The 12,647-nt window shown below is 37.7% G+C and overlaps 1 protein-coding gene across 1 annotated transcript; it reads right to left on the reverse strand.

Annotated features, from left to right (window-relative positions):
- Nucleotides 1–5,971: 5,971 nt before the first annotated feature.
- LOC307146677 (uncharacterized protein) lies at nucleotides 5,972–11,379 on the reverse strand (the record flags this gene model as incomplete). Its single annotated transcript, XM_079850884.1, has 8 exons — nucleotides 5,972–6,056; nucleotides 6,126–6,135; nucleotides 8,399–8,496; nucleotides 8,579–8,638; nucleotides 8,739–8,803; nucleotides 8,983–9,036; nucleotides 9,388–9,598; nucleotides 11,267–11,379. The coding sequence occupies 8 exons, from the start codon at nucleotides 11,377–11,379 to the stop codon at nucleotides 5,972–5,974; spliced, it is 696 nt and encodes a 231-aa protein (XP_079707010.1).
- Between the last annotated feature and the right edge of the window lie 1,268 nt (nucleotides 11,380–12,647).

The following is a 12,647-nucleotide window of genomic DNA, read 5'->3' on the forward strand; positions in this document are numbered from 1 at the left end:
CTCAAAACTTGCGACATCTGTGGCATTGTGCTGTGTGATAAAACTGCACATTTTAGAGTGGCCTTTTATTGTGGCCAGCCTAAGGCACACCTGTGCAATAATCATGCTGTCTAATCAGCATCTTGATATGCCACACCTGTGAGGTGAATGGATTATCTCGGCAAAGGAGAAGTGCTCACTAACCCCGGATTTCCACCAACTACGAAACGGCTGCGGAACGGCTCCGCTGCGTGTCGGCTCCGTGCTCCGCTGTCCTTCAATACCCACCAGGTCCGGATTTGTTGCGGAATGGCTGCGGCCATGACTAACAGCTGAAGTCACAAGGACCCACGAGATCTCGCAAATTCACGTATGATCGTGCAATATAAGTGCTGAATTGCTGCGGAGCTCTCCGGCATCTGGCAAAAATAGAAGCTCTACGTATCTGCTCCAGAGGGCTGCGGATCGCCGGAGTCGGAACGCAGCCGTTCCGCAGTCAGTGAAAATACACACAGTGACTTTAATGGAAACCTATTGACTCCGCCGCCGTTCCGGAGCGGATCCGCAGATATTTATTTGAGAGAAATAGGCCTTTTGTGTGCATAGAAAAAGTCTTAGATCTTTGAGTTCAGCTAATGAAAAATGGGGGCAAAAACAAAAGTGTTGTGTTTATAACTTTGTTCAGTGTAGAACCCATTATAATCAGTGATGCTGTCTACACTGGATGTGGTACTTCTGACATGAAGAACAAATTGATTTTTATGGTTACTTTGTCGTGTTCAGTAAACTCTCTCTCTCTATATATATATATATATGTATGTATAGAGTTTTTTTCAATGAATCAGTCAATCAGATTCACAAAACTTGTTTGAATGATCCATTCACAAATTAGACTGATCTGATTCTGGAGTTAAACTCACTCACTCTAGCAGCAGTGGTTAAAGGAAGATTACCTGGGATAACAATAGAAAATGGCTTCAGAAAATTATATAGTGCAGTCATATTGACCACTTTTATTATTTGAAGCTTACATAAAAAGAGTGATCAACGGAGCTTTTAAAATTTCTCCATTTGTGTCTGTACAGATTTGGAACAAAATGAAAGTGAGTTAATGATGAAGTGCACAACCTCATGTATATATTACTAAGCAATGCCAAGGTTGTGAGTACATGTCCAATCTGACAAATGCTTATATTCTAATCTGGGACCTTTGCCATTAGCACAAGGGTTATAAATTCAGATCCACTTACTCAGTGACTGAATATGATTGCAATTCTGCCCTATTGCCATTGTGCCCTTGAGCAATGCAATTATCGGCAGTTTGACCCAGGGGGACAGTTCCTGTGGTTTGGATAAAAAGGCTTCGGCTGAATGACAAGTAACCCTAATATCATCCATGGAGTGTTTCCCATTATTACCAGAGCAACAACACTCTGTATTAGCCCATCCTTCTTCTGATGAGAAAGAGTAGACCACTAAAGTAGTCACTGGGATGTCTCTAAACAGCCCAGACATAATGGCCAACATAAATTTGGATCAAAGCAATATCACTTTTATTAGCAGCAATATATCCTCCTGCATTCCTAAATGCAAAATGTGAGCCACGAGAACAATCTGTGTTGCGCTTTACGATGTGTGCTTATTTGTCATGTGCTTTCACCTCATCCCTAGATGCCAGTGCAAAGACCGGCATTAAAACCATTCAGCTCTCTCTGACACGGCCCTTTGACCATCTGGCACAGGTGAAATTCTGGCATCTGCACAAAAGGCAATTTAGTTTACAAGAAGACACATGGTATAAGTGGTCAAATGAAGATATTTATGACCCAACTGAATATAATCGGATATGAATAACGTTCATTATTGTACGACAATAGATGTTAGTGATCTTTAATCAGAGATCTACAAAGGTTTGAAATTGAGTTTGAACATTTCTTGCCAGGGATGTGGTCAGTCTAATGTGATCATGTACACTGTAATCCATTTAAGGCATTTTATGGATGCTCAGCAGGGAGACGGCTCAGTCTCCTGTCTCGGATGGCCTTGACTTCTCTAATTGATCCACTACAGTAGTGAGACACACCGATCGATGAGCGAATCATGTCCGGCACATGGTATACCCAAATGATAATCATGTAAAGATAATTCAGTTTCAGTTCCAGGTAAAATTCTTTGTATACAATAATGGCAGCGTGAGATAAAGTGAATTCTCAATTACTTGAGTTGGGAATCTTTTGTCTGTGATATCACAAAGGATAATTAAACAGAACTATTTTCAGCCTGATAGACTGAGACATGTAATTCATAACTTTTGGGTAATATACCATTCAAATGTTCTGGGTTGGTACAATTTTTGAAGATGTTTTTTTTTTTGGCTGCATTTATTTGTCTATGATCAAAAATACAGTAAAAACAGTAATATATAAAAATTTGCTTTCTGTTTTATTATATTTTTAAATGTAAATTCTTCCTTTGACGGCAAAGCTTAATTTCCAGCAGTCTTCAGTGTCACATGAAATCATTGTAATATAGGCTACTGATTTGGTGCTCAATAAATATTTCTTATTATTAGTAGTATTATTAAACAGTTGTGCTGCTTAATATTTTCATAGAAACTGTGATCATTTTTTTCAGGATACTTTGATGAACAGAAAGTTGAAAAGAAAAGCAGTTATTTGAAATAGAAATGTTTTGTAACATTATAAATGTCTTTACTCTCACTTTCAGTCAATTGAATGCGCCCTTGCTGAATAAAAGTATTAATTACGTTAAAAAAACAAAACAAAATCTCACTGACCTGAAACTTTTGAATGACAGTGAGTGACGGACAATTTATTATCGTTCAGCTGGGCATAGCGGTTTATAGATTTATTTAACAATGTCAGATTTATAGTTATTAAGGCATGAAGTTCATTTGATAATAGCTTGTGCTCAAATATAATCCCTGTATGATCTCTGTTTGCGATCTCACAGGCAGACAGCCATAACTCAGTGTAAATGATTAAAACAGCTCTGTAAGGGATTTGGCTAGCTCTTGAAAGAGAGTGTTGTTCTAAACAATGGTGTTCTGTACTACCAGGTCATCTTTCGAACGATCACTAATGACAAAATCAGCAATCTTCTCTGTGCCGTTGTCCATGCACTGGGTAATCTTCTGATCCAGTGACCTTGCCATGATAGGTGTCCAGTCTCTAACAAAACATACGCTTCATTCTACGATTAAAACGCCCACACCCGTTCCAAGTTACAGAGACAGGTGATATTTATCTGCATACAGCTGCATGCACTTGCATGCTAATGAAAATGAGATCCCATGAAATCTCTGTGACCTCAGATCAACCTGTCCAAAGGAAATGAAGTAATGATTTAGACAGAAGGCAAATAAAAATGAATAGTGACACCCCTTAGAATATATATTTCTCCCAAATGTAAATCTTGAGTCAAAAAAAAAAAAGATATGAAATATCATTTTTTTGGGGGGGGATATTCACAATATAATATACACAACTCCAAATATAATATAATATAATATGATATAATATAATATAATATAATATAATATAATATAATATAATATAATATAATATAATATAATATAATATAACTAGAAAAAAAATTAAATAATGAACAATTAGATAATTACAGTGATATGAAACCGTATAGACCTTACCAGAGCTATCAGAGAAGGTCACATTTGAATTATCCATGGCCTGGAACCCCACCAGTGCTTTTTTCCAGTGACTCCCCAAATGAGATGGCCCTGACAGGGCCTCAGTAATGCAGTCGGACCCAGGTGCCCCAGTATCCATTTTCTCTACACAACACGGGCTCCCCTGGATGGGCCGCACTGCTCTATTGAATGACTCTTGAAACTTTGATGAGCTTGAATGGGCCAGTGCTCCACAGACAAAGAAGGAGTGTTGTTTCCCCAACAGTGCTACTATAGGAAGACACTGGGTCAGCCATGGGACATGGATAAAAACTGTTATTAGAAGCCAATCCAGTGCTCATGCCTCCATGAAAACAGAGGATAATGGGAAACCACTGGCTTATGCCAAAATGCAAACAGATTGATTAGGCTTGTAAACAGGGTTAGCCCCAAGTTCACCTGTGAAGAATAGGATAAGAGCATCTGTGCGCATTTTTCTATATTAGCAGCTGAACTGTAGAATAATTTAAATTAGCAAATAAAAAATAGAACATTAGGTGATAAAAACCAATGGTATTTATTATTAAATAAAGATTTCTAAAAGGTAAAGGTACATTTACATTTACTTTGAAATCCTGAGCCCTTTAGATGAATGTTTATGAATCTATGTGACATGAATATGCATGGCAGGGCGTAGTTACACAAGCCTGTTCAAAACATTAGATAATCCATCTTCAACCCAGACAGAAATTCCTGGCAGAGGACCAATAACATCTTTACAACAAAGCATTTGAAGTGGAGACACACTCCTGAGAAACACCACAGATACGCACAGCTTCGAAAACATATTTCAGTCATTGCCATTAATAGAAATAACAATGCTGGTAAAGCATCAGTAGTTTGTTAGCAAGTTATAATCCTCTGATAATAAAGAAGTCAAGCTTTTGAAAAGCTTCATGCAAAAAACACACAAGCAGGATCAGGATCTGTGCTTACCGAATTAATCCATGTACAGTAATATTGCATAAAAAATGCAGATATTATGTACACTCATTATCGTACATTCTGTATTTATGCGTCATGTTGAAACTTTGCACGGTAACCGTAAACTGCCTAAAGGCCTGTTCATGGCAAGAACAATAAGTATAAAGATAACAATGGCAATTGGAATCCATGCAAACGTTAATTTCATGTGAGAGCTAGTTTTCCCAACACAGATTTTTGCACCTGGTTCAAGTTGGTCATGTGGATTCACAGAAGCTGCTTGGTTTAAAAGTAACTACACGATTGACAATAGACAATTAACTTTTTTTTGCCCTCAACATTTTTATCAAATTTTAGACCAGAACTGAGGGCCATTCACACCAAGGGTGATAACTATAACTATCATTCTAAATCTGTGAGAATGGGGAAGTCTACATCACAGCTGTGTAATGATAACGTCACACAGAAATGATATGGTTGGGATCACTTTCAGAGCAATTTTTTTCCTGATGGTGATTGATAAAAACATTGACAGCCAATCAGAATCCACACTGCTTTTAAGAGCATTTAAAGTGGTAGGCAACATAACTCCAGCATGCGCTCATATTAAACAGAATGTCCATCCATTGGTGTGGATGCTAATGTAGAAATGACTATATTTCGCATGTGACAATTCACTGAATAATGGCTAATGTATGTATATAATGTTTATTCTGATTCATTATTTTTGGACCATTTGTATCTTTTATTTTTCATACTGCTGTTGCCACCATTTTACAAGAGTAATAAGCCACTGGAGGCTGAGTGTTGCAGTGATTAAACTGCAGTTAAGGGGGTTTTCCACTTCACATTGTGCCAATGGAAAAAAAAAATGCATTTAGTGCCTTATTGCTTTAAATGTGCATTTTGTCGAGCTACACTAAATACCTTGTTACTGGAAAAGCAAGTATTATGAAAACAGCTGCTCTACTGAAAGTAATTAAGCTAGTAATATAGTTTGCTCCTCCTCAACACTGATAAATACTGTGAATAGATGTATAGAAATGTGAAGGTAAGAAAGTCTTCTCTTTGCATATTTGAACTCTTTTTCATCTCTCTCCGAAGCTGATGGTCTAGAAGAATGGTTAATCACATTTAGCCAACTGCACATTCCCATTATGAAGAGAAAGGAAGGTGGGCTGATTATACAGATGGTAAAGAAGGAGAAAAGAGAAAAGAGGCAAGAATGGGGGAGGGGAGGATGCTCAAGTGAAAGTCTGACATGATTTCCCTTTTCACAAACCCGTGCATTAAAAGAACCTCCCACACTTGAGGGCGAGGAGAGCAAGAGACTTTACATCACAAGTGATGGTATAGATTTCAGACATTCCCACCAAAAAGGAACATGATCACATCCTCCACATAAGCAATCTTCTCCTGGGGATCTTGAGGGTTCTGTTGGGATCTATGGTGTGGGATACAAGAGAATAGGATAAGTGGATTAGACATCGACACTGCCTCTGGGAGCCCTTACCTCACATGCCCTGTGTGAGAGAGTTTTTAACCGTTTGCCACACAGTGCTGGTTCTTTCCATGCAAGCAGGCTTCTCTGTCAGGCTGCAGGGTTCAATACTGTCATTGCGTAATTGACAGGAATGCTACCCCACCAATGGAATTTAATTACAACCCCCAGAGAGTCTTGACAGGTAATTGAAAAAATACAGGGGACAGAAAGTCACGCTCAGGCGTGATGCCTGGAAACTGCTGTGCAATGAGGAAATCCTAAAACACTGAGGACAAATCAAATTACCACTAGGCCAGAATCAGAAAGAAATGTTTCACTATATCATCCATGCATGGACTGTGTAAGAAATTTTGAGAGACACATGCAGGCTAACATACTCTGATCATGACAGATGGAGGATGAATGTGTGCTGGCCATGCATGAAGACTTTGTGACGTACAATTCATGCATAGTTACTTCTCTTCACAAGTTGCTGTCTGGGTAGTAGAGGAAAAAATGTAAAGGGAGGGGGAAATCGAGTACACAACACTAGGTATAGTGCAATTGTATGATGCATTTTGTTCCTAATTGTCAGGCCCACATCGTTACTATAAACTGTATGCTCAAAACATTAAAACATGTCTGAGCTCTTGCACACAATGTAGTACCACTGTGCTTAAAATCAGAATCAGAGTCTCAGAAGATGGGTACACTGTGGTCATAAAGGGATGGACATGGACAGCAACAACTCTGGCGTTTAAACGATGCTCAATTGGTACTAAGGGCCCCAAAGTGTGCCAATATCCCTCACACCTTAACACCACCACCAGCTTGAACAACGCATTCTCATCCTAGGGCGTCATATACTGACGCTTTTGACATTTCGTCTACATCGAACGCACATGGCACCCTTTAGCGTCAATATGACACGCACAGAGCTTTGTTCAGTTATGGGTACACTGTTAGACTTTTCAAGGGTTTTTTACAGTAACTTACTGGCAACAGTAATTAAGAGTTACAGTACCAAACCGTATTTCAGTTTTGTGTAAATACAGTGCATTACTGTAAAAACGAAGCTAATCAGTACAGTGCATTACTGTAAAAACGAAGCTAATCAGTACACTACTGTAATTATTTTTATTTGTACTAAATATAAATTAGATTTGATAATTTTGATATATGATTAATTTTATTTTTATCCTACATAAGTACTACTTTCACAATTAGACAAAGTTATCACAAAATACCATTTTTTTATTTAAAACATTTCGTATATATATCACAAAATAAACATGCCAATGCTGGAAATGATGTGTGACATTTTTACACATTAATGGGTGAGTTTAGAGACAACATTTTTTTGTGTTAATTTTAACTCATTCATTGTGTTAATGATTTTAACAAAGTAAATATGTCAGAGAGGTTAGCACAAATATGTGTAAACGTGTTAAATTAGCACATTATGTGCTGTCCATTTTATGTGCAAACATTTTTGAAAACATACATAAAACCATAAACAAAACATTAGCATTTGACTAAATGAATGTAGAGTCATTGGTTGTTTAGCTTATACAAGTATTATAATGAAATATCAACCTTTACATTCATAAAACTGCAGAATATAAATACATTTTTAAGCATTCAAAAAGGAAATGTCCAAAACAGGACAAAACACAGTTCTTTTCACAATACAAGAAACATAACCCCACCTTAAAAATAATTTCACTTATTTCCAAAAATGTGTTGGATTCATGTACACTGGTGGCCAAAAGAAGTATAAGTGTCTTAATGTTTTTGAAAGAAGTCTCTTTGATGCTCAAGAAACATTTATTATTATTATCAATGTCTGACTGTCTACTTCTCCATCTTTTCTACAGCATAGGAGTAAAAGTCATCATCAAAATAATCTTTAAAAAGCCAACACAATGTTTTTGTCCACCTTTGTGAATAAATGAACTTCTCCAAAGATTGGTTCCTGTTCAGAACTTGATTGACAACATCAGAATGTTCCCTGGTCTGCATGCGTGCCCACAAACACAAATGTACTCAGTCCTTCAAAGGAGATCCCGGTTCCAAAACTATATGAGAGAGAGAGAGAGAGAGAGAGAGAGAGAGAGAGAGAGAGAGAGAGAGAGAGAGAGAGAGAAAATATTAGTGTCACATTATTTTTAACCTCCTTTTTTGTTAATTTGTATTATTATTTTCACAAAAACTTAAGAATATATATTTGTAAACAGCTTTTGTCAATAAATAGCATACAAAAGAACTAAATTAAATTATGCCAGATTAAATTTTATACTTACAAATCCTAAATTCTGTCCAAAAATGCTGAGATCCATAGAAAAAACGACTGAAACCGATGATTTTAGCCCATTTTAGCTTGTCTGCAGTGAAGGAGTACCTGTTTGAGACAAATACACAGTAAGATACATGCAAGAAATCACTGTGTGATGATCTTCTCCTTCCTACAGTAGTTAACCCACCTGTGCGCTGATATTAGGACCTTCCTAGTCAGGTGGGACTGCAATGGTAGAGTCTTCTGGCTAATAAAATATCAAAATAATGCAAAAATATAAACTTAAGTTGTTTAGAATGCTAGATTTGGTATGAATGAATTAGTGAGAGTTTTACTGCAGTGCTTACCTGGATACATTTAATCTGGTGAGACTGAACAAAGACAATGGTCCATCTTCTGATTGGTTCATTTGCTGTGTAATAAAGTTAGACATAATGCAAAGGTCACTTATTTGATATAAAGTTTATAGAGATTTTATAAGATATTGTAAGCTACCTAGTCTGCACCAGTGGTTCAAAGCAATTTTCACATAGCGTATGCTAATCATTTCAGCAAACTTATCTCAAAATATATCACAAATGGGCTGCTTACCTCTGGAATCTTGCTAGAAGTCACTGGCGCGAATTGACGCTTTGTTGCAGTTGCCTTTAAACACAAAAATGGAAGTAAATATTAAATTCTATAAAAAAAAAAAAACTATAATATGGTATAGTTTGAAAAATAATGCTAACTATAAGGTTCTCATCAGTAGGCCAACATTAGGCTATAAACAGAATTTCACATTAGTTTATTCACATTTATTGTTTATGTAAACTCGTTGCTCGTTGGCAAACAAAGTGTGTAAAATGAAACGTTAGCTCAGTTTACTATGGTAAAGTTCGTTACCGCCATGTTGACGACGAGTAACGTTAGGCTAACGTTAACGTTATAACAGGTTAAACTGGGCACAATCCTGTCAACACACACAGAAGGTTTTTTGTTTTTGTTTTTTTTTACCTTGCTTGCTGATCTCTCTCTCGGTGAAGTGAATTCCGTCTCTTCCCCGGGCCAGACACGAACGTCGCGATCCAACAAAACACAGACCCCATTACCTACACTGGATGCTCTGACGCGACACGACAAATCCCAGACAGTGTAGTGATGCGCCGCGGCCGTTATATTTCTGACGTAGTCCGATAGGCTACGAGTCCAAGCGCTCGCGCTATTTCTGACAAGGGACAAACATGTTTGCATTTAAAGGTCCGGTCGCTTCAATTTGTCCAATTTAGACAGCCTTTGGCTACTATAGCGTTGTAGACACGCGGTGTAAGGCAAAAATTAGGAAATAAAAAGCACGGTGGAATGGTCCCAGCCAGAGAGGCAGTTACGTCAAATACAGTAGTATACAGCAAATTTAAAAAATACAGTAAGTCTCTGTATGTGGTGTTAGACGTCACAGAAAATTCCCATGATGCAATGGGAATCACAGTTATTTACTGTAAAGAGAAATAGCAGTATAATACTGGGGGATTTAAAGTAAATAACTGTAGAAATTACAGAAAAGTCTAACAGTGTAGGTTTAGGTCTGGGGTAGGGTTAGGGTTAGACCGCTAGGAGGCGCCTTCTGGCCCATATCTATCTGCGTCTCATATTGACGCTAAAGTGTGCCATGTGCGTTCGATGTAGACGAAATGTCAAAAGCGTCAGTATATGACGCCTTGGGATGAGAACGGGCTGGCCTGAACCGCTGATACAAGGCAGGATGGATCCCTGCTTTCATGTTGTCTACACCAAATTCTGACCCTACCATCTGAATGTCGCAGCAGAAATCGAGAATCATCAGACCAGGCAATGTTCTTATATTGTGCAATTTTGGTGAAACCCATGCGAAATTGTTTCCTGTTCTTAGCTGACAGGAGTGACACTGGTGTGATGATCTGCTGTTGTAGCCCTTCTGCTTCAAGCTTCAACATGTTGTGCATTCAAATGCTCTTCTGCAGACCTCAGTTGTAATGAGTGTCTATTTGAATTACTGTTGCCTTTCTATCAGATGAACCAGTCCGGCCATTCTCTTCTGACCTCTGACATCAACAAGGCAATTTTGCCCACACAACTAACTGCTCACTGGATTTTTGATCTTTTTTTGGACCATTCTCTGGAAACCCTTGAGATGGCTGTGTGTGAGAATCCCAGTGGATCAGCAGTTTCTGAAATACTCAGACCAGCTCATCTGGCACCAACAACCATGTTACATTCAAAATCACCTTTCGTTCCCATTCTGATGCTCAGTTTGCTATAACTAACTGCTAAAAATATCTAATCAGCCAATCACATGGCAGCAACTCAATGCATTTAGCACTGAGTTGCTGCCATGTGATTGGCTGATTAGATATCTGCATTAATGAGCAGTTGAACAGGTGTACCTAATAAAGTGGAAGTATTGTTGTTGTTAGTACATGTTAGCTAATGTAATAATGTTATGAAACCTTCCTTACTGTAAAGTGTTACCGAAATAAAGCTGGAGTTGTGAAAACAGAGTAGCAATTATGAGGAAAAAAGCTCACCATCACAATAAATAGTCATAATTACAACATGCCTGAGAACTATCAAAATCTTTTGTGACATGTACATTTAACATCCTTTAAAGCACCAGACGTATTGGTGTGACCCTTTCAGAGTGTGCTATAAAGGACAGCACAGTCATCACGTTGAAGACTTCAATTATACAAATCCTAAAATGCACCAGACAACTCCAACAGTTACTGTCACTTACACAATGTGGTTCTCCTTCCTTTCCATCTAATTAAAATATTACGCTTTGTCAAATGTCTGACATGTATGCGCTTGAAAATTCTCGCGTCTATTTTTAAAGCAAGGTGGTTACGTAAATCTTCACACAAAGAAGGAGATCTGAATGCCGATCTTTTCTGACTGACTCTCGCCTCCCTTCTCATCCCAGTCCGGTCTTTCTCCGTCCTTTTCCGGCCTCTTCTCTTTCTTTATGTGCATTCTCGGCGAGATGGTTATTCCAACGGAATAAATATTCAATTATTCACACTGCAATTGTGTAGCTATGCCCTCAGGTCTGCATCACACTAATGGAGATGGCAGGCTGCTTTTACTATAGTAGAAGAAACAGATGACCGACGCCCCCTCAGTCTCAAATCCATCCTGGCTTCCAAAGCAATCACTAGAGATCTTCATTAAAACTCTGTGTATCGATCCTTGTGTTCTGCTTTCTCCTCTTTGGTGACTGACTTATGTCTGGGAATGACTGATTGACTCACAGCTCACAAAAGGCCCAGCTGACACTCTTGAATTATAGAAACTCAAATTTACTCAACCTCAGCAGACTGTTGTGCTTCCTGCCTTTTTAATGCTGTAAACCTTTAGGTCAAACTGGTTTCCTAAAGTACACAGAAAGGCCATTATATAGATGATTAAAAAACCTTGTTCCAAACCTCTATGACGTTCTTTCTTTGATGGAACACAAAAGGTACTGGTCAATCTTTTCCATGTAATTGCAATGAATGGGACATTAAAGCACCATTAAATAATCATAAAAGAGGTCCATATATGACACATGTGCTATACTTCTTTCTTTCTGAGGAACAAAGTCAGATAAAGTCTTTTCAAAAACCTTGACATCGGCCCTATTTATCCTTATCGCATTCAGCAGTCATGTACAAATCATTCTTTTGAATCAGATATCTTCACTGAGTCAGTTCATAAAACAGGTTTGAATGATTCGTTAATGAATTAGATGCATTTGGTTTTCAAGTCAAGACTCATTGACTCAATAATGTTCGCAGCAGTTGACAACCAACTGGACGAGAAGATTATATAACTGTAATAATAATGACTTAAAACGTTCAACCAAAACTGTCATCATTTACTTCATTCCAAAACTTACTTTCTTCAGTGGAACAGAACAAAACAAAGTTCTGTGAAAGAAAGTCCAAAAAAGAGTGAATAATTCCTTTAAAATACATCTGATTTTACATGCAAAAATGATTTTAAATATAGTTTATATAGTGTATATATTATGTAAACACACACATACAAACCTCCACAGTGCTGACAACAACAACTCCGTCTAATGCCTTTCATGCTTTCATGTTGTCACTTATTTATTTTCTTAAGATTCTCTTATTACAAAATGCAGAAAATTAAAATTGGTCCCAGACACTAATGCTAACAAGACAAGATTTACATTACATTTGTAATGTAATAAAGAGAATTAACTGACCTGAATTAACTGAAATACTTTGTGTGAG

This window comes from Squalius cephalus (assembly GCF_949319135.1).
Source record: "Squalius cephalus genome assembly, chromosome: 19".
NCBI lineage: Eukaryota > Metazoa > Chordata > Actinopteri > Cypriniformes > Leuciscidae > Squalius > Squalius cephalus.